This window comes from Schistocerca piceifrons, chromosome 8 (genome assembly GCF_021461385.2).
Source record: "Schistocerca piceifrons isolate TAMUIC-IGC-003096 chromosome 8, iqSchPice1.1, whole genome shotgun sequence".
NCBI lineage: Eukaryota > Metazoa > Arthropoda > Insecta > Orthoptera > Acrididae > Schistocerca > Schistocerca piceifrons.
The window spans coordinates 260,113,775-260,136,841 of NC_060145.1; the positions used below are offsets into that span (position 1 = coordinate 260,113,775).

The following is a 23,067-nucleotide window of genomic DNA, read 5'->3' on the forward strand; positions in this document are numbered from 1 at the left end:
GATGTAGATATATTGGCTTTGTCCAAAAGCAGCTAAAGCCAACCAAAACATTTGCAAATCACACAATCTCTGTAATTAAAAACAGATTTCACACTAGATGTCCTGATTGGTGTATGTTGTATGAATGGAAATGGCAACAGGAAAGTGGAGAGTTAACGTCTGTGAAGAAGTACGAACATATTACAATGCATGTTATGGAGACCTTCAAATACAGTCACCAGGAAGATTGATGTGTTTACGATACAGACTTTAAATTGTGGACAAAAACGAATGCAAGATAGCTAAATATCCCAAGATTTGACAACAGTAACAGTTGTCTGTTGCACTGGAAGGGTAAGAACAACATTGTAAGCTGTAAAGTCAAATATTTTGTTACAGCGAAATTCAGAAAACGTTAGAGGACTGACAACAAGTAACTCGTGCACTCATGACAGCTTACACAGATGCAAACACCTACAACAGCAACGGAAGTGGATTCAACAAGGAGATGACTGAGGGCCACACTCTTGCAACTACATGTTCTAAAGATATTGTACGGGTTGTACAGTCGGTTCATACGACAACCCATAAGCACACAATTATTCCACTGCTTTCACAGACTGGCGAACTTGACCCACAGCTGTTTGTTGTCCTTCAAGATTCTTGTTCTTGGAGTACTTGCATACCGTATTTACTCGAATCTAAGCCGCACTTTTTTTCCGGTTTTTGTAATCCAAAAAACCGCCTGCGGCTTAGAATTGAGTGCAAAGTAAATGGAAGTTCTGAAAAATGTTGGTAGGTGCCGCCAGAACTAACTTCTGCCGTCGAATATATGTAGCGCTACACAGGCATACTTCGCAGGCACAAAGATAAATACTGGCGCCAAAACCTCTGCGTCAGTAAATAATTTTTTTTAAAAAAAAAGGTGTAAGACGAGCTTTTTCTCCGCCCCGAGTTTCGACCACTGCATTTTCATACATTATCCAACGAAGTAAATACAAATTCCGTGTTGCTCATCTTCGAATGTAGCAGCATTTCAATGTACTACAAAAATCCGACTGGCAAGACTATTTGGGATGTTTGTCAATATGGCCAACTCTACGTTCTGAATTTTTTCCTACCTGTGAGAAGAGATGGTTGCTAATAGGAGCTTTTATGAATTGCGAATCACATGCAGTATTTTCTTCAACATAAGAATAATACGGATATAAACATTTCGCCATGTATTCTTTCGTGTTTGCTGCTATCTCATTTAAATCCTGTCTACCTAATAACCTACGAAACTAGTGTGAGACAGCAGCAAATGCGGAAGAATATACATATCATGTCATGTTTATATTCGTATTATTCTGATGACTAATAGTGATACAATCAGAAATGAAGCACGGCAATTGACTAGATTTTTAAATCTAAGATGACTAATTTCTGTGCAGAATGTAATGTAGAAAAGAGGCGTCTGCAAAGATTTTCAAACGGAGAAAAATTTTAGCTAAACTGTCGTTCAGAACATCTTCTATCATACGCGGTCTATTATTTGGTTCTTGTTGACCATTATCAAAGAAAGCAGCAGTATAATTAACAACAAATAGCAGTCTCTTGCCATTGTTTCGCTAATGAGACAATTCCTTTCTTTTTTTTTATTGTAAGCGGCTGTAGCGCGCACGTAAGCAAGCCATGCCGCGAGCGGCGACAGGTCGTAAACACTATCAGAATGCGACAAACAATACATGACACAGTACAATAATGCATTTTCAGCCTAGAGTGACGTAAACACCTACAACAAAGAGAACGGCACTTATCAGATCAAAGAAAAATAAGCAACCCATTCAAACCAGACGAAGCACGCCTGACGCATAGCAATGGCTACCTGGTAAAGCTTAACTGCTAAGCTTACGACTCGAACCAAACTACTGTAGCTGTATCGTCATTTATTCTATCTAAATTGTGTCTCATATTACAATAGACCAACTTTGTTTAGATTTGGAGGTGCGGCCTAAAACTTTTCTCTCCCCTTGAATTTCGAGTCTCAAATTTCAGGCGCGGCTTAGATTCGGGAAATTTTTTTTTCTTTGATTTCGAGTCTCATTTTTCAGGTGCGGCTTAGATTCGAGTAAATACGGTACATCATTATACGTTCCAGCACCAAATTTAATTGTCCATTCTCAACCCTCCAGTAAAATGACTAAAGAACTGTTCAGGATATTTCTATAAGAAGCGGTAGTGGAACACATCAGTGGAGAGAAACTTCTGCTAATACTGGATTCTTATGGGCCGCACAAAAATGCTTGTGTTGTTCATGACCTGCACATACAAAATAACCTACCAGAAGACAAAATCACAATTCACATAATTCCAGTAAACACAACATCCATTTGTCAACTATTTGATCTTCATTTCTTCAGAATGTACAAGCAGTGTGTGTGTGTGTGTGTGTGTGTGTGTGTGTGTGTGTGTGTGTGTATGTGTGTGTGTGTGTGTGTGTGTGTGTGTGTGTGTGTGTGTGTGTGTGTCCCCTGCTGTCACTTGGTGAGTAGATTATTTTTATCTATCTGTTTACATTATTTTCATTGTTATAGTTTTATTATGTGTACTACTACTACTGCATATGTGATCCCATTGTGTCTTTATTTTCCTGTTCTGATTGCATATTAAGTGAAACTACAAATGTACTATATAGGTTTATTACTGTCAAAGAAAGGAAGCGAAAGCAGACTGCCAAGAGAACATTGCTGTTAACGTCAAACAGTGCTTTTACAAGTAAAATATGTTGTCCCATATAACATTTTTATACATGAAAAAATAAATAAATAAATAAATTGATCAATGGGGTTTGAACTCAAGAGCCCTAGAATGTTCTGCTGGATAATAGCACATAGTACAACCTAAATCAGAGTTTCCATTGCTACTTTATCGACTTGTTTTGTATTAATCTGACACCTGGAGGTTTGCGCATGCAATTGCCCAAAACATGCAACTGTCCAAAACGGCACCTGCATGTAGCACCTCCCAAATGGTAAATAAAGACAGGGTCAACTGAAGTTTTTCAAGTCTAGTCCATTTCCTTCAAAAGAAGTCTTTCAATAAGATTCACAACATAGTTTGTAAAATTTGTGAATAATAAAATGAATTTTGTGGGAGAATTGTAGTTTCTGGTGGATTTCTGGTAGAGGCATTTGTAGTGCAAAATTCTATTTATTAACAATGACGATACCATGTTGATCTACAGAGAAAGTTAGAGAAGGAAATATAGGTGCATTTCTTCAAAAGCTGGTATTTGCAAATGGGGAACATTTGCTAATTTTTTTTTAATTCCGTGGGTGGGTTCTCAATTTAAAATTTCAACCAGAATGGTCAGAAAGAGCTGGGAAACTTAAACATTAAATGGTCATATTAGCACTCTCTGGCAACAAGGAAAGTCCTTACTGGTAACAAAAATCCATTAAGTAGGATGTTATGTATAAAAAAGTGAAACAATGAAAATTCATATTTCATAGTCAGGTTATAGAATGTAAGTGTTATACAAATACCTCTACAATTTTCTTAGGTGGATGGAAATTGAACTCACTACAGAACAGATACACCTTGGGGATAGGTACACTTCACGAAAATGATAATAAGAAAAATAATGCAAAATTGGTAATTTGTAAGTAAACATTTTGAAATTCGTAATTTTTACAAAATACAGAAATTCGACATTTTCACATATAAATATCTTTTTATAAAACTGATGACAGTAGTATGCCGATTTTCACAACTGCTAGTTAATGAATGCCGAGATTGCATTTTGACACCTTATTTTCGTAAGCTTGAGGATCATGTATAATCTTAAAATGAATGATCATTTCCCACTACGATGCACTGCCAAAACTAACACTGAAAATGACACAAGAAAATCACCAGAATTGGAAAAAATTTAGTACTGTACAAGGGAAAAAGACACAATTTGGCAAAAACAAAAGAATTTGACAAAACAATACCACCAAATCTGTCAAAACATAACACTGAAACTCGCAAAAATAGCAGTGCATTGGCAAAACTCAGAGTTCGGCTACAGAGCAGAAGCCGGCTAAAGAGCAGAAGCCGGCTAAAGAGCAGAAGCCGGCTAAAGAGCAGAAGCCGGCTAAAGAGCAGAAGCCGGCTAAAGAGCAGAAGCCGGCTAAAGAGCAGAAGCCGGCTAAAGAGCAGAAGCCGGCTAAAGAGCAGAAGCCGGCTAAAGAGCAGAAGCCGGCTAAAGAGCAGAAGCCGGCTAAAGAGCAGAAGCCGGCTAAAGAGCAGAAGCCGGCTAAAGAGCAGAAGCCGGCTAAAGAGCAGAAGCCGGCTAAAGAGCAGAAGCCGGCTAAAGAGCAGAAGCCGGCTAAAGAGCAGAAGCCGGCTAAAGAGCAGAAGCCGGCTAAAGAGCAGAAGCCGGCTAAAGAGCAGAAGCCGGCTAAAGAGCAGAAGCCGGCTAAAGAGCAAAAGCCGGCTAAAGAGCAAAAGCCGGCTAAAGAGCAAAAGCCGGCTAAAGAGCAAAAGCCGGCTAAAGAGCAAAAGCCGGCTAAAGAGCAAAAGCCGGCTAAAGAGCAAAAGCCGGCTAAAGAGCAAAAGCCGGCTAAAGAGCAAAAGCCGGCTAAAGAGCAAAAGCCGGCTAAAGAGCAAAAGCCGGCTAAAGAGCAAAAGCCGGCTAAAGAGCAAAAGCCGGCTAAAGAGCAAAAGCCGGCTAAAGAGCAAAAGCCGGCTAAAGAGCAAAAGCCGGCTAAAGAGCAAAAGCCGGCTAAAGAGCAAAAGCCGGCTAAAGAGCAAAAGCCGGCTAAAGAGCAAAAGCCGGCTAAAGAGCAAAATCCGGCTAAAGAGCAAAATCCGGCTAAAGAGCAAAATCCGGCTAAAGAGCAAAATCCGGCTAAAGAGCAAAATCCGGCTAAAGAGCAAAATTCGGCTAAAGAGCAAAATTCGGCTAAAGAGCATGACCAAATTTGGCAAAAAATAAAACAAAGAAGAGAAAAATAAAAAATTGACACAAACAATGAAATTGGCAACAAATGGAATCAAATTTGATCAAAAAGCAACAAAATTGGCGTGAAAAACTGAAATTGGCAAAGAACGCCAAAATTGACCAATGCCGAAAATGGTAAGAAACAAATTTGACAAAAGAAGACTGTGAATTTTAGAAAAATGGTAACACCAAATTTGCCAAAAAAGTGGAGAACAGCGAAATTGGGGAAAAATGTAACACCAAATCTAGCACAGAAAACACAGGACCTGGCAAAAAAATAACACCATATTTTGCCAAAAAATAACACGAGTTTTGCCTAAATTACCACTGAAATTGGCCGTAAAATGATTTTTCCTGTATCTATAGATATTCAGTCATCAGAAGATCATTAGCTTCTAGCATTCCTTCGTTTCTTTGGAGCTACAACAAAGAAAATAAGAGTCCTGGATAGACATGATGTTCAATTCAGTTTCTGACCAACCAAGAATATTAGAGATGCTGCACCCAGTAACAGAAGGTCTTAGTCACGGTGTTCCTGAAATTCATAAAATGTCTTGTGAATGTACTGGCAGTTACTTTGGGCAGGCAATACAAACAATTTCAGAAAGCTGCACTGACCGCTAACGCCACATTGAGTAACACGATTTCTATAAAGCTGCTGTTGCCAAATACAGCCCCATGAACAAAAATACGATTATGTTTGATGAAACAGAATTATTACCCTTTGCATCTACCTATCAGGATACAGTCGCCAAAGGTGGTTGTGATCAGTGAGTGACAATGTACCTGGACAGAAGCTACACCCCTGATGGTACACAGAAACAGGCACTTGATGCTGAAAGGCAACAGGGAAATAATGAGTCAACTCGCATCTAACGAAATCAGCACCAGCACCAATGTTGTTCTGTCCTAGACATCAACATGATACCTGATAGCATATGGAAGTTCTGCAACAGTGACGTTCCATGACATGATTCGGCCAAGTAACTAAAGGTTTACTGAACTCTCCTGGTGGTGACAACGGAGGAAGTCATCAATAGTGTGATACTGAATACAAATCTGAGGCAACAAGAACTCAAGCATTTATTTCACTAAAACTGACAAAGTTTTTTGAACTGAAGCAAAAAAGCAACAAATAACACAATAATAGATGGGCATACTGCAAGTGACAAAACTAAACAAAGACTAAATGCAAACATGAATCTTTGGAACCAAAGGTTTCTTAAGAAAGTGTAAAAGAAATCTAATAATTCTGAACAGCCTTACTTCTATATTTCATATGTACCTTTATAGCTTCTAACGTTTTGGCACTAGAGCTTTGAGGATTGAATTGTATTTGTGTGTTAATTTCTACTAGCTTTATGACCTGTGATTATTTTTAAACTAAATACAAGGCATTACGTCTTCAATATCAAATTAATCTATATATTCAAAACTGTGAATTGCACTAAATTATACCTTGAGCCACTGGTGAGAACTTGTAACTTGTAGAATGAGTTCTTCCCACTTTGAACATCAGTTATACCAAGAACAGCATTGTAGACTGTGCCATTCTTCTGGTATACTTCAGCAACATCTTCCAGACCTGAATCTGGGTCTACCACTGCTCCACCCTTCAACTTCATACGCTGCTTTGTTGGCATACTCTTGACAAATCTGCCTACATGTCAAGTTCAACAAAGTCACAATACAACATTATCAAAGACATTACAACGAATGAAAATAAATAAATGTTATCCACAACTTGAAAAAACAAGTTGCACCCCAACCAATACTCAATACTTAAAAAATCCTTTACCTAGTGTAAAACAAATTAATGAGTTGCAGGAATACCTTCAAATTTAAGATAAATGGAATGTGATTAATAATCCCAAAATTTCAAGAATATTTGCTACAATCTGTTTCCACTAGAGGGATTCTGCAGATTGGAAAGCTCTTCCCCAAGAAGTATTTCACTTTTATTGACAAAGCAGTCTCAGTGGTCAAGTTATAAACACAACAGGTATTAACTGTTGGTGGTTAGAATTAATATTAGAAGTATTAATACTCACAATGTTTACCCTGTGACCACTGATGTGCTTTGCAAATCAAAGAGAAATACATCTGGTGAAATGACAGTACAATTAAGAAAAATAACTAACAACAACAAAACAAACAAAATGACAGGACTACAGTTATCACAAAATGTAAAGTGCTCTAAACGATTACTCTATATTTGAAGTCATGAAAACACATTATAAAACAAAATGTGTAAATAATGAACAATGAGCAGACACACTAAAACCAGGACAGTTGAATTTTATGGGCAACATGTTACCAACTACATACACTATCCACACAAAAATCTTACATCTTTCATAGCTTCTATTTTGCTAGTAGCTCTCTTCCACTTTCCCTCCTTGTGTAGGAGTTCTAGTTCAGTAAAATATGTAGACCCACTAGAGTTTGGAAAATATGAGAAAGGCATAGATGGTATTGAAGTTATGAATGCAAGCTGCGATTTTTTTTTTTGTGGTTTTAGAGCGCACAACTACAGTGGTCATCAACGCCCAGACTAAATTATGAATGCGCTGCGAGGCACAATGTTAAAACAGCAACTAAAAAGGACAACACTATAAAAGGCACATTAACAGCAAGGGATTAAAAGAAAACAGCATATCAAATGTCCTTAGACAGGGAATCAGAGCAGATGACATAAGCAGAATGTTGGTGGCGGCGGATGTAAAGAACAGCCTGATAGAGGGCAAATAGCTCAGCTGTGAAGACCAAACAATGGCAATGGAGCCAGTATTTGAAACTGTGAGCCCCGACAATAAAGAACACTCGACACCGTCATTGGTCTTAGAGCCATCTGTATAAATGAAGATCGTATTAATGAACTTCGAACGAAACTGCGAGCGGGATACCGAAGCTGGGGTAACCCCCTTTGGGAGCGAGCTGAGGTCAAGGTGAACGCGAACCTGAGCCTGGAGCCAAGGTGGCGCTTGGCTCTCGCCCACTCTAAAGGTTGCAGGGAGTGGAAAATTAAGTTGCTGAAGGAGGTGCCGAAAGCGAACTCCAGGGGGTAGCAGGGCAGATACATACAACCCGTATTGACAGTCGAGAGAGTTGTCAAAAAAAGGAACGATAAGACGGGTGGTCGGGCACTGATAATAGCCGACAGGCATACTGACAAAGCAGTATATCGCGCCGGTAGGTTAGTGGTAATTCACTGGCTTCAGCATGAAGACTCGACGGGACTAGTATAGAACGCTCTCATTGCAAGACGTAACCTCCGATGTTGTATAGAGTTGAGGCGGCGTTAGATGGACGGCCGTGCAGAGGAGTATACAAAGCTCCCATAATCTAGCTTTGAGCGGACGATCGACCGATATAGGCAAAGTAGGACGGTTCGATCCACTCCCCATGACGTACCGCTGAGAACATGGAGGACATTCAGGGAATGGGTACAACGGGCAGCCAGATATTACACATGTGGAGTCCAGCTAAGTTTCCCGTCAAATGTAAGACCTAAAAATTTTGTTGTCTTCACGAATGGGAGAGCAACGGGACCAAGATGTAAGGACGGTGGGAGAAACTCTCTGTAGCGCCAGAAGTTAATACAGACCGTCTTCTCGGCAGAAAAACGGAAACCATTGGCGACACTCCAGGATTAAAGACGTTCAAGACAACGCTGAAGACAGTGTTCCAGGAAACATGTATGCTGCACTCTGCAGTAGATGGTAAAATCGTCCACAAAAAGGGAGCCTGATACATCAGCTGGGAGGCAATCCATTCGCTAGGAAATATTAACAACTTTGCCTTCAAGCGCGGAAAAAATGAATGAGAAAGGCATCACGATCAGATCGTTACTGGCATTTTTCGCCGAAAATCTGGATCACGATCAGATCGTATTTGGCACTAAAAGGGTTAATACAATTCGCCATTGTAGGGTGGCGTTTAAAGGTGCGTAAAGCACGTCGACGAACACGTATAGCGGCTCTACATGCTGCGGTCCACCAGGGCACCGGTACACGATGTGGAGAAGAAGTAGTATGAGGAATGGAATATTCAGCAGCAGGAGAATGACTTCCGTGAGGTGTGCGACCTGACTATCGCAGCTTGTGAAGTTTTGATCCTGAAATGTCGCCCTGGAAGAGAAGAGCCCCCAGTCTACTTTGGAGATGTTTCAACTAGTTGAGCATGGAGATGGGGTATAATGCAGGAGATGGATAACACAAGGGAAGTGGTCGCTCGAATACGTATCAGAAAGAGTGTACCACTCAAACCGACGTGCAAGTTGGGTAGTACATATAGAGAGGTCTAAATGGGAATGGGGTGAGTTGTGTACGAAAGAAAAGTAGGGGCACCAGTATTGAGGCAGACAAGATTGAGGTGGTTGGAAAGGTCTGCTAACAGGGAGCCTCTCGGGCAGGAAGCTGGAGAGCTCCAAAGCGGATGGTAGACATTCAAGTCTCCAGTCAACAAAAATGGTGCAGGTAGCTGAGCAATAATTTGCATCATGTCTGTCCTAGTAACGGCAGACGACGGTAGAGTGAAAGTGGGGAGAGTAATTCAGACAGCAACTGCCTGCAAATCAATGTGCAATGTGATGGGATCATAGCAGATATTATCCCGGACCAGCAACATAGCCCCTCTATGAGCCGGAATACCTGCCACAGGGGTAGGTCAATGCACAGAGGTATTGTGTGCCAAGTCATACGATCGCACGGGCGTAGCTTCGTTTCCTGAAGAGCTACTACGAGCGGACAGTGCAAGCACAGCAGGCGAATATTCCAATGAAGAAGTGCCATCGTGAGAAAAAAAAGAAAAAGGAGAAGCAAGAAGGGGTCACCTCAAAGGCCGCTGAGGGCCTGGCTTCAAGCGAGCACTGCTGCCGCTGAGTGCAGAGCCGCGTGAAGGGTCTGAATCAGAGGCTCAGACGGTTTTGCGACTGTGTTGGCTGCAGATTCCTTGACATGCGCCATAGGGTGGTGGGGTTTCGGGTTCCGCTGAATAGGTCAGGAGGTCACTACACTCAGCTGGCAGCTACACAGGTAGCAGAGGCTGTGTGGCATGGACTGGGCGGTTTTTTAGGTTAGAGGGCCTAAGGAAAGTACGGGGTGGGCTGCAATCTCAAAGGGTGCATGGCAAATACAGGACATGCTTGGATCAAGGAGCAGTTGGAATTGTAGTTGTAAATTGTTGTAGTTGTGCTGGGAAAGTCCCTGAGCTTCAAGTGCTAATAGAAAGCACAGAAGCTGAAATCGTTATAGGTACAGAAAGCTGGCTATAGCCTGAAATAAGTTCTGCAGAAATTTTTACGAAGTCTCAGACGTTGTTCAGGAAAGATAAATTAGGCAGAATTGGTGGTGGAGTGTTTGTGTCTGTCAGTAGTGGTTTATCTTGTAGTGAAGTCGAAGTAGATACTCCGTGAGAATTGGTCTGGGTGGAAGTTATACTTAACATCCGAACTAAGTTAATAATTGGCTCCTTCTAGCGACCCCCAGACTCCGATGATATAGTTGCTGAACAGTTCAGAGACAATCTGAGTCTCGTAACAAATAAATACTCCACTCATACGGTTATAGTTGGTGGGGACTTCAACCTTCCCTCGATATGTTGGCAAAAATACTTGTTCAGAACTGGTGGTAGGCAGAAAACATCTTCCGAGATTGTCCTAAATGCTTTCTCCAAAAATTATTTCGACCAGTTAGTTCATGAACCCACACGAATTGTAAATGGTTGCGAAAACACACTTGACCTCTTAGCCACAAACAGTCCAGAGCTAATAGAGAGCATCATGACTGATACAGGGATTAGTGATCACGAGGTCGTTGTAGCTAGGCTCAATACCCTTTCTTCCAAATCCACCAGAAACAAATGCAAAATAATTTTATTTTTCCTAAGAGACAATCACCATTCCTTCCGAACTGACTATACAAATGTAGACGAGATGTGTCTCAAATTCAAAAATATAGCAATTAAGAGAGTCATACCTCATAAATTGGTAAGATATGGAACTGATCCCCCATGGTACACAAAACAGGTCCGAATGCTGTTGCAGAGAACGGAAAAAGCATGCGAAGTTCAGAAGAACGCGAAATCCCGAAGATTGGCTAGATGCCTTTAATAGGTTCCACAACGAAACTGTCTCGAAATTTGGTAGAAAATCCAAAGAAATTCTGGTCGTATGTAAAGTACACAAGCAGCAAGACACAGTCAATACCTTTGGTGCGCAGTGCCGATGGTACTGTTACCGACGACTGTGCCGCTAAAGCGGAATTATTAACACAGTTTTCCGAAATTCCTTCACCAGGGAAGACGAATGGAATATTCCAGAATTTGAAACACGAACAGATGCTAGCATGAGTTTCTTAGAAGTAGATACCTTAGGGGTTGCAAAGCAACTCAAATCGTTTGATACAGGCAAGCCTTCAGGTCCAGATTGTATACCGATTAGGTTCCTTTCAGATTACGCCGATACAATAGCTCCCTACTTAGCAGTCATATACAACTGCTCGCTCACCAATAGATCTGTACCTACAGATTGGAAAATTGCGCAGGTCGCACCAGTGTTTAAGAACGGTAGTAGGAGTAATCCACCGAACTACAGACCTATATCGTTGACGTCTGTTTGCAGTAGGGTTTTGGGGCATATACTGTATTCAAACATTATGAATCACCTCGAATGGAACGATCTATTGATACGTAATCAGCATGGTTTCAGAAAACATTCTTCTTGTGCAACGCAGCTAGCTCTTTATTCACACGAAGTAATGGCCGCTATCGACAGGGGATCTCAGGTTGATTCAGTATTTCTAGATTTCCGGAAAGCTTTCGACACCGTTCCTCACAAGCGACTTCTAATCAGGCTGCGGGCCTATGGGGTATCGTCTCAGTTGTGCGACTGGATTTGTGATTTCCTGTCAGGAAGGTTGCAGTTCGTAGTAGTAGACGGCATATCATCGAGTAAAACTGAAGTGATATCAGATGTTCCCCAGGGAAGCGTCCTGGGACCTCTGCTGTTCCTGATCTATATAAATGACCTGGGTGACAATCTGAGCAGTTCTCTTAGGTTGTTCGCAGATGATGCTGTAATTTACAATCAATTAAGGTCATCCGAAGACCAGGATCAGTGGCAAAGCGATTTAGAAAAGATTGCTGTATGGTGTGGCAGTTGACGCTAAATAACGGAAAGTGAGGTGATTCACATGAGTTCCAAAAGAAATCTGTCGTAATTCGATTACTTGATGAATAGTACAATTCTCAAGGCTGTCAATTCAGCTAAGTTCATGGGTGTTAAAATTACGGCCAACTTCAGTTGGAAACACCACATAGATAATATTGTGGGGAAGGCAAGCCAAAGGTTGTGTTTCATTGGCAGGACACTAAGAAGATGCAACAAGTCCACTAAAGAGACAGCTTACACTACACATGTTCGTCCTCTGTTAGAACATTGCTGCGCGGTGTGGGATCCTTACCAGGTGGGATTGACGGAGGACATCGAAAGGGTGCAAAAAAGGGCAGCTCATTTTGTATTATCACGTAACAGGAGAGAGTGTGGCAGATATGATACGCGAGTTGGGATGGAAGTCATTAAAGCAAAGACGTTTTTCGTCGTGGCGAGATCTATTTAGGAAATTTCAGTCACCAACTTTCTCTTCCGAATGCGAAAATATTTTGTTGAGCCCAACCTACATAGGTAGGAATGATCATCAAAATAAAGTAAGAGAAATCAGAGCTCTAACAGAAAGGTTTACGCGTTCGTTTTTCCCGCGCACTGTTCGGGAGTGGAATGGTAGAGAGATAGTATGATTGTGGTTCGATGAACCCTCTGCCAAGCACTTAAATGTGAATTGCAGGGTAATCATGTAGATGCAGATGTAGATCAATAGGCGGAGAGTCATTGTCCATTTTTTCAATAGGTTCGTCTGCCACCATGTTAAGATGGCCGGCAGGGGGAGCTTCCTCCGCTGGTGAAAGGCCAGATGTTCGGCTACCAGCAGTGTGGCCAGGCGAAACGGATAACGGCCTGGGGCGGCAACCGCTGGGTGGCGCAGGAGAAGAAACGCGCCGTGGTGGAGAAGGAGAACTTTTCTTCCTATGAGCCTTCTTGTAAGGTTGTTTAGTCGAAGTACTGGTCGATGGCTGGGAGTTTGGGGTACGTAAGAAGTCTTCATGGGACGGTTCCTTCTTGAAGGCCTGTGCATCTGACTTCTGGGTCTTAGTCTTGGCAGAAGCTGATGAAGGTGCTTGTGTCTGAGGGGTGACGGGAGGAAGAGGAGACGCTGACCGGGCGATCTTAGCACTGGCCGAACGGACGACCATAGCGCTAAAGGTCAGATCGCATGTCTGCGTCGATACCTCCCTGGTAGGCTGAGGAGAGGCGAGGACGGCACTATTTCCCTGCTGAGAGCAGTGTGGGCTTCCTACTAGCAAAAGCTTGCGAGCAGCCGAGGTGGACACTTTCTCTTTGACCCGAATTTCCTGTATATCCTTGTAGATGGGACAGTCATGAGAGGACACTGCATGGTCACCCTCAGAGTTCATGCAACGAGGAGACTGAAGTGGACTGTCACCCTCATGGGCGTCCCTGCCACAAGTGACTCATTTAGCCGCATTAGAACAAGACTGGTGGTTATGGTTAGAACGCTGACACTGGTAGCAGCACGTAGGTGTTGGGACATAGGAGCGAACAGAAATAACCTCATAGCCCACTTTGATGTGTGACGGCAGCTGAACACTATCAAAGGTCAAGAAAAGTGTCCGGGTCGGTATAAGGTCATGACCCTATGGACAGCCGTCATGCCCTGCACAGCAACGAAAGACTGAATCTCGTCGTCAGTCAATCTATCGAGTGATCTAGTGGAAACCACACCATGCGACGAGTCCAAAGTGGGGGGAGCCCACACCCAGACAAGGAACGTGTACAGGAGTGTGGCCCTAGGAGTTTTTGTGCCTGAAAGGTGCTCTCAGTTTCCAACAACAAGGTACCGTTACGCGTCCTGGTACAAGACTTGGCAGGTCTGGCTATGGCATCTACGCCCTTGTGAATAATGAAAAAAAAAAAAATCCTTTCAGTCCTCAGATCTAGAAACTATGAGGAACTTTGGGGCAGGCAGTAGTACTTTTGTCACTGGTGGCTGGTCAAGTTTCCGTTTTTGGGCAGAAGTCGAGAGAGAATAAGAGAAATCCATTGTGGATGAATCCCCCATGATTGCCAGAGTCTCCGATGGCGCACTCCTTTCTTGTGGGGACCCTCTCAGAAGGCGAAGGTGAAAGTTTACACCTCAGGTCACACCTCCCGAGAATTGGACGGAGGGACCAACCGGCACGGTTGGGAGGTGTCAGCTCGGGCAATTACAAGAAAAGCAAACCTTTCGCATATAATACTTGTCTCCAAGATTAGTAAGTAACAAGAGAAGCTAAGGTTTCACATATAATGATCTGTTTAGCACGTTACCCTTTAAGATACATCACACAAATATGCCAGTAAAATTTTTAATACCGACATAAATCTCCGATCTTCTGGGCTCTAAATTCTTCTAAATGGCTTGTCATCAAAGAGTTGATTTTTAAATGAAAGTAAACACACTGTGAATTAAGAAATTCATTGTACATTCTCGCACATAGTTTATCTTGCGTAAAAGGAAATTTACTTTGAAAATAACGCTTTTCAAACCACAATTCGCAATATTTTCCCGTGACCTGCTAGAAATAGAATCATTTCAGTAGTTGCCAGAGAGCGCCAGACATGAGGTGTCACCACACTTGTGCAGCTATGGTGACTTAGGAAGCCCATATGTTCGTATGTGTAAAACACTGAAAGACCTTTCTTACATTATGTCATAAAAGAAACAAAGACATCAGAGGATACTCCAAGAGCATCTGAATTTCGTGAACCATACTACAATGTACAGTTCACCTTAAAGCACACATTCGTGAGTCCAGATTCCCAATGATGCAGGCCTCTACCTGATATTGAGCTTTTCAGTGTGGTTTTCGGGATGTAAATCATCTTGGAGTGCCAGTACCGTATAATCTCATGTTTGGTTCTTTATTATGGCATAATGCCATACGTACTAGAAGATGAAAACATGCACTTGAAATGCAGCAAACAGCTGAAACTAGCCAATAGTGTGGAATTAAACACTGTTTCAAATAAATTTACTGTCTAAGCAGGAAAGCTTAATAACGCCAAATTTCTTTAGCAAACCGTCAAAAATAACTTTATTGTTCTGCAAGGCAATTAATACTTGACTGTCAGAATGGTGGAAATAAAATAAAATCTGAACTAGTAACATATTTTAGCCTTCTGTAACTATGTGAATGTATTTAACAGAAAAATCACTAAATGTAAACATGGGACACGTGGAGACTACCAGTGACCCCCCTTCCCCTCCCACTATAGCTCTGATTGCTCTGCGCATCAGAACGTCAGAAGATGTTTCAAAAATAAGTTCATTTTGTAGCGTCCGACACACAAAACATATCTTAGAGGAACTGTGAACTGTAAGACATGTTATTTGGTCTTAAGTGTGCTGAAGTGCAGTGCCACACCTCTTCAATCAACCGTCTTATACCGCTCGTCACTGTATTTCACTCTGTGGAACTCAAACATGTATTCTTTGTAATGGATGCTATCAAACTATTTCAGGACAGTGGAAATTAAAATGTCCTGTAGTGCCTCTCCTGCACCCAGTCGGCCGGTTTGACATCCTGACCCTGCTTTTAAGCAATTAATACTGGATGGGAGAACAAGTACTCTCCAGAAAATCTGGACACACTATTGCCTATTAGCTAATAGCTTACTCATCTGTGTGACAAAATTAAATATAGGATACCTAAAACCAGTAAAGACAAGAGACAGGCAAGACAGTACACATTTCTTCAATCCTTAGGTCCTAGCGATTTTTCCCTCTAATCTTCCTACAGCTTTACATGGAATGCTTTCCTTTCTGTGAAATAAGTATTACCTTATCACAGATTGTCAAATGTTTTGCTACATGAAAAATTGAAATGCTGTCGTCTAATACTGAAAAAGCTGCTAATACAAATAGAACCCAAGACTAGTGCGGTTTCTAGATCTGATTACGTATATTTTGCTACTGTGTGCTGGAGAAAACAAAATAGGCCTTTCTATTATTGCAGCAACTGTAACACACACACCAAATAAACGAGACTGTTTTGGCAATAATGACCATTTTTATAGTACGACAATATAATTCACGAAGTACCAATACAAAATACCTATTTGGCGTACTACAATCAAAAAGCTTTACGTTAGATGTTAGGAAATAGATTCACAGTTCATTCATATGCTCCAATTACTCATGCATGAGACCGAGAAGTAGTAGAACGAAATTTTTGTATAAATTTGGAATCTTCACATTCTTCCATAATTTGTGTGAATCTATTTTCTTCTCCATCCTCGTTCTAACAATCAATCTTGTCATCGATAATTCTGTAACTATTCCTACCACTGTTAAAATTCATTCTCCGGTTAACTTTACTAACTCTGCCACAATCACCGGTTTAGTTATCCAGTGATTATTCTCCGGTTAGGTGTTATTAGGTGTTTGTACAATGCTTTTTCTGTGCTACTCCCAGAATGGAACCTAAGAGGCTGCTAGGCGGGGATTACAAATGGCCCTTTCTAGTAAAGTGATCTGGCCAAAAATTTTCTGTCAGAAAATCACTTTCGTGGATACACCGAGAAGATAATACATAATATTTCTTACCTGTTATTTCTGTTAGTCGTTTATTTCCACTCTGGTGGTGTGAATCTATGGATTTCGCTAGTAAATTATAACAACGCTTAACATTTGCAAACCGAATCAACCACATAAACAAGCAGCAGTTGGCATTCACCGGTTCTGCTTTATTCCACTGAGCTCGTATAGCCCCGTCCCGTTTTGTCTGCAAGAAAGTTCATTTCTAGATGCGACGAGGATTCCCCTGGCAGACACATCACGTACACTACGCACACATTCTAAAATCAACTTATAATTCATTCGGAAATCAACTTAGAATGTGTTCAAAAATGTCCAGAAACCAGCAGGGGTGCATTTCAAAATCTCATGAATAATCGACAGAACAACATGTGCTGGATGTTAGGTGCTTTGTGAAACAAGGTTTTTTCCTCAAGAATATGGGGAAAAAAAGTAAGTAAACTTTTTATTACTTTCAAAGTAATTGCCATAACTGTTAACACATTTATTCAACTGTGAGAGAAGACAACTAATGCCTTCACAGAAAAATGTTTGTAGTTACCTTTGGAACCAGGATTGTATCCAGGTGTGTATTTCTTCACCTGACAAACTGATGGCCACAAATGTCTGTCTTCAGGCCCATCCCAATGCAAAAATACTTTCGTATGCTGCAGAAGCTTTGCTGGAAGCACTTTCATATCCTCCAATCTCTCCCCATGCAATTTCCATATTTTTGGACCCTGAAGAAAGACATTGGTACCCATCAACTTGCTTTGGACAAAGAGGAGCGGGTATATTCATGATTCTGTAGGCAACTGCAAACATTTTTCCATTAAGGCATTGACTGTCTCTCTGTGGGCTAAATGTATTAAAAGTTATGATTTTTTGAAATAATAAACAGTTTACTTACATATTTTCAAGTTTTCTCGTTTTCGTTTGCTTTCTTACAGATAATGATAAAACAATAGTCATTTCATAACCACTTCACATTATCAGAAAGATAATACTGGCACTCCAGAAATGCAATCTGGAACTTCACCTTTCACTTATTGAAAAAGGCTGAGCACTTGATAAACACTTCCTCTGCCAAGTTTTGTGTGCTCCGTATCTGTCTGTAACTTAGAGCTTAATGAATTACAGTCATCAGAAAGCACATTTGCTCTAGGGGTTACAGTGACTGATGTTCTGTGAGACAAACATCAGCGTATCGTTCCCCAATTACAACAGTTATACTCAAATGTTGAAAATAGGTTATGTTATTTCTATTCGATAACACAGCTCTACAAAATAAAATTTTTTTTTCGTTGCCAGGGAAGTTTGAACGAAAATGGGATATTGTTATGATACTCATTCCGAGTATATTTGTACTTTTTCCAAATTGGCTCTGGTTTTTGAGATATAGGTTATTTGTGGAAATGAGAGTTTCATGTGGATAATATCGACTGCAGGGTCCATATATGGTGTAATGTATTTGCTACCTGTTTTTTAATTAGTGATATTGTACTATCTTTATTAAACAATTGTGCTCAGGGAGTGCATCTGTGCGGTTGAGGATTACATCATGCAAACATCACACTGTCAGCACGTGTTCAGTCCTGTTGTGCAGATTTGAATTCAGCGGTACTCGACATTCATTTGTTGGCCGAGGTAATCCCCGCAACAGCCGATAGGTAGCGTTCAGTGTAAACAAGAAAAATGGCGATGGTCGAAAGTCACACACATGTGCAGTGCAGCTTCAAGGAGATAGATCCTTTTCATCGTGACGTAGCAAATAAGAGGTGAGTATTCATTTCACACAAAACAATTAATGATGTTTGTTGGATGTGATTGACATGCAAATACAAGAAAGTTCTGCATAATATGTAGTATTTGTGCAATTTTGTTTTAGGAAAACATGAGTTCTTCATGCCGTCTTTGCGTGAACCATCCAGATGAGTTCTGCTACATTTGTGGTGAATACGTTCTTCAAAAGAACAGGAAGAATATCATTCCTTTTGTGAAGGAAGCGTATCTGGCATATTTCGGAATTAAACTTGGAGATCAAGACAAGGCGTGGGCACCCCATAAAGTTTGTAAATGCTGTGTGGAGTGCTTACGGCAGTGGACAAAACGAAAAAGGAAAAGCTTAAACTTCGGAGTGCCTATGGTATGGCGAGAGCAGAAGAACCATACAGATGATTGCTATTTTTGCATTGTTAATGTGAAAGGTTTTAATAGGTTCAAAAAACGAAAGTGGGAATATCCCGATTTGGGGTCAGCAAGAAGACCGGTGGTGCACAGCAACGATGTTCCTGTACCAACCTTCACAACATTACCCACGCTAACATCATCAGATGACGATGTGCACGGCGAGGAATGTACAAGTAGTGGTTCGGAATACGAAGGACGCGAGACACAACCCCAGCAGTTCGACCAGAAGGAGCTCAGTGACTTGATACAAGAACTCAATCTTTCAAAGCAAGCATCAGAACTCTTAGCATCCAGGCTTAAGGAAAAGAACTGTCTTCATCCAAGTGTTAAAATAACAGCTTACCGGACGAGAGAAGAAAACCTCCTTCCATACTTCAACCAAGAAGAGGTTATAGTGTATTGCAGCAATATACCTGGACTTTTACTTGAATTGGGGCTGCCGGAATGTAGACCAGAGGACTGGCGTCTCTTCATAGACAGTTCCACTAGAAGTTTAAAATGTGTTCTCCTACACAATGGCAATCGTGACGCATCTATTCCAATTGCCCACTCAACAAAACTTTGTGAAGCATATGCTAACATCAAGATGGTTCTGCAGAAAATTCAGTATATGCAGCACCAGTGGTTGATTTGTGTTGATTTGAAAATGGTGAACTTCTTGCTTGGACAACAAAGTGGATACACAAAGCACCCATGTTTTATCTGCATGTGGGATAGTAGGGCAAAGCACGAACATTGGAAGCAGAAAACGGCCTCCAAGGGAACATATGGCTGTTGGTGAAGCAAACATCATTAATGAACCTCTGGTTAGTAGGGACAAGATTGTTCTTCCACCATTACATATTAAGTTAGGACTAATGAAGCAATTCACCGAAGCTTTAGACAGAAATGGTAATTGCTTCACATACATCTGCAATACGTTCCCTGGACTCAGTAGTGAAAAACTTAAGGCAGGAATATTTGATGGTCCTCAAATTCGCAGGCTCATCAACGATACCAATTTTACAAGTGTCATGACTGTCACTGAAGCATCGGCCTGGAACAGTTTTGTCGCTGTTGTAAAATGTTTTTTGGGCAATCATAAAGCTCCCAATTATGAGGAACTGGTCAAAAACATGCTCACTAACTTTCAAAACTTAGGAGCTAACATGAGCATAAAATTGCACTTCCTTCACAGCCACTTGGATCGATTTCCTCGTAATCTAGGTGATTTCAGTGAGGAACAAGGAGAGCGGTTCCATCAAGATATGAAAGGAATAGAGAAAAGATGTAAAGGAAGATGGGACAGGCATATGATGGCAGATTATTGCTGGAATCTGCAACGTGACTGTTCTGAAGAGACCTATAAAAGGAAAGCGTGCAGGAAGCGGTTCGTCATGGACAGAAAATGATATACTTATAGAGAAACTTTTCAATTATGTTTTATACGTGGACAAATGCCTATCAGGTTTTCATAGAAGCTATTTATAAAGATTATTTTTTTTTTTCATTGTAGTTTGTAGCGCTCGAGTTCAGTATTAGCAATTTTTTCTAATTTTTTGAATAAATCATGCATTATCTCAAAAACTAGAGCCAAACTGCATAAATGGTTGCTATATTCGTCCTCAGCACCACTAACTCATCCTAAAGCCACTCAAATATCCTTGGCAAGAAAATGAGTGTTGACCAGTGTAATTTACAGCACGCTCACATGCACACCCACCTACATCCACACCAACACAGAAAATAAAAAGGTTAATTTACTAAGTGAAAGCTAAATAGGTCAAATCCAAGTGAAGTGATCCAATAAATTCTAAGTTGGTTGCCTGACCGTTTTAAATTTTTTTGTGTGATTACCCCATAACTGAAGTTCAAAACAGTCTTTTTTTTTAAAAAAAAACCTTACACTCTTATTGAATGCCAGCCATATTTATCTGTAAGTGCATGACAGTTTTTCAATTGGGAGACATTAGTATTAATTTGAATATCTCTGCACTGGGTTAAGTTAAAACACTGCAATTGAAATGACTATGACCCACAATACTCTAATTAAAAAAAAAAAAAGAGTCAGTCAAAATGACCTCCAAAGTTTGGTACTGAAAATTTAGAAAATCCACTTTTTAGACCTAAAAATAACAACGAAGAAGTGATTTATGAGAGTATTTTTTTCTCTAGTTAGATGATGATGTCTTCAGGCCTGAGACTGGTTTGATGCAGCTCTCCACGCTACTCTATCCAGTACAATCTGCTTCATCTCCCAGTACATACTGCAGCCTACATCCTTCTGAATCTGTTTAGTTGGTCTCCTCCTACGATTTTTACCCTCCACACTGCCCTCCAATATTAAATTGGTGATTCCTTGATGCCTCAGAACATGTCTTAACAATCGATCCCTTCTTCTAGTCGAGGTGTGCCACAAATTTCTCTTCTTCCTAATTCTCCTCATTAGTTATGTGATCTACCCATCTAATCTTCAGTATTCACCACATTTCGAAAGCTTCTATTCTCTTCTTGTCCAAACTATTTATCGTTCATTTTTTGCTTCCATTCATCACTACACTCCATACAAATACTTCCAGAAAAGACTTCCTGACACTTAAATCTATACTCGATGTTAACAAATTTCTCTTCTTCAGAAACACTTTCCTTGCCATTGCCAGACTACATTTTATATCCTCTCTACTTCGACCATCATCAGTTATTTTGCTCCCCAAATAGCAAAACTCCTTTACTACTTTAAGCGTCTCATTTCCTAATCTAATTCCCTCGGCATCACCTGAGTTAACTCAACTACATTCCATTATCCTTGTTTTGCTTTTGTTGATGTTCATCTTATACCCTCCTTTCAAGATACTGTCCATTCTGTTCAACTGCTCTTCCAAGTCCTTTGCTGTCTCTGACAGAATTACTATGTCATTGGCGAACATTAAAGTTTTTATTTCTTCTCCATGGATTTTAATACCTACTCCAAATTTTTCTTTTGTTTCCTTTACTGCTTGCTCAATATACAGATTGAATAACATCGGGGACAGGCTACAACCCTGTCTCACTCCCTTCTCAACCACTGCTTCCCTTTCATGCCCCTCGACTCTTGTAACTGCCATCTGGTTTCTGTACAAATTGTAAATAGCCTTTCGCTCCCTGTGTTTTACCCCTGCCACCTTCAGAATTTGAGAGTATTCCAGTCAACACTGTCAAAAGCTTTCTCTAAGTCTACAATCACTCCTTGGTTGTTAGGGTCTAGAAAGAGGATTTTCTCAATTTTCAGTACCAGATTTTGGAGGTATTTTTGACTGGTTATTTTTGAATTTACAACATTTTGGACAATAATGTTGTACAGGAGACTTTTCTAAAAACAATCATGTCAGCTGCAATGTTGTAACTTAACCAGTGCAGAGATATTCTGATAGATGCTAATGTCGCCAAACTGAAAAACTGTCATGCTCTTCCAGATAAATAAGGCAGCCATTCAATAAGGCTGCAAGGTAAAATCTTTCTGAACTTCTCAATCATAGGGTAATGAAATATAAAAAAATCTAAATATTTAAAAATGGATTACTTTGTATGGATTAATCCAAATAAGATCAGATTGCAAGACTAACCTGAGTAATTATGAAAGTCAGCTACAACTTAATGTTTAAGACTGGTTGATATGCCTGATCAATAATGGAATGGTTTTGCTTTCTTCATTCTGTTTTTCTTTTTCTTGGCATACTAAGGAATATGAAAGGTACGTAATTCGACCGCCGCTTTTTAAGTAGAAACTTTCTCTTGCTGTATTTCATCATGGCACCATTCGGATGATTCTTATTTCATACTGCTACACACTAAGGAAACAATCTTTTGCAAGTAAGTCGTCACTGTTTGCATTACTCTACCAATAGCCTATATGGAGCAACCTGAGTTTAAGACATCTGAATAACTTTAAACCAAGATATCAAAAGTGTCACGAGAGGGTAAGCAGTGAAAGACTAGAAGAATGTGTCATCAAACCCACATACAACATATTAATAGAAACCATGGAAAACACAGAATATTGCTTTTTGTAATGATGTTGTTGTGGTCTTCAGTCCTGAGACTGGTCTGATGCAGCTCTCCATGCTACTCTATCCTGTGCAAGCTTCTTCATCTCCCAGTACCTACTGCAACCTACATCCTTCTGAATCTGTTCAGTGTATTCATCTCTCGGTCTCCCTCTACGATTTTTACCCTCCACGCTGCCCTCCAATACTAAATTGGTGATCCCTTGATGCCTCA

At 40.6% G+C, this 23,067-nt stretch overlaps 1 protein-coding gene and 1 non-coding gene across 2 annotated transcripts in view; both read right to left on the reverse strand.

Annotated features, from left to right (window-relative positions):
• The window catches only part of LOC124711607 (poly [ADP-ribose] polymerase), a 125,429-nt gene that overhangs the window by 40,097 nt on the left and 62,265 nt on the right, over positions 1 to 23,067 (reverse strand). The window contains 1 exon segment of the mRNA XM_047241770.1: positions 6,407 to 6,608. Within this exon segment, the coding sequence (XP_047097726.1) occupies positions 6,407 to 6,608 (202 nt within the window).
• Positions 17,733 to 17,859, reverse strand: LOC124712814. Its single transcript, XR_007005629.1, has one exon. It is a non-coding gene; the product is annotated as a small Cajal body-specific RNA 8 (non-coding RNA).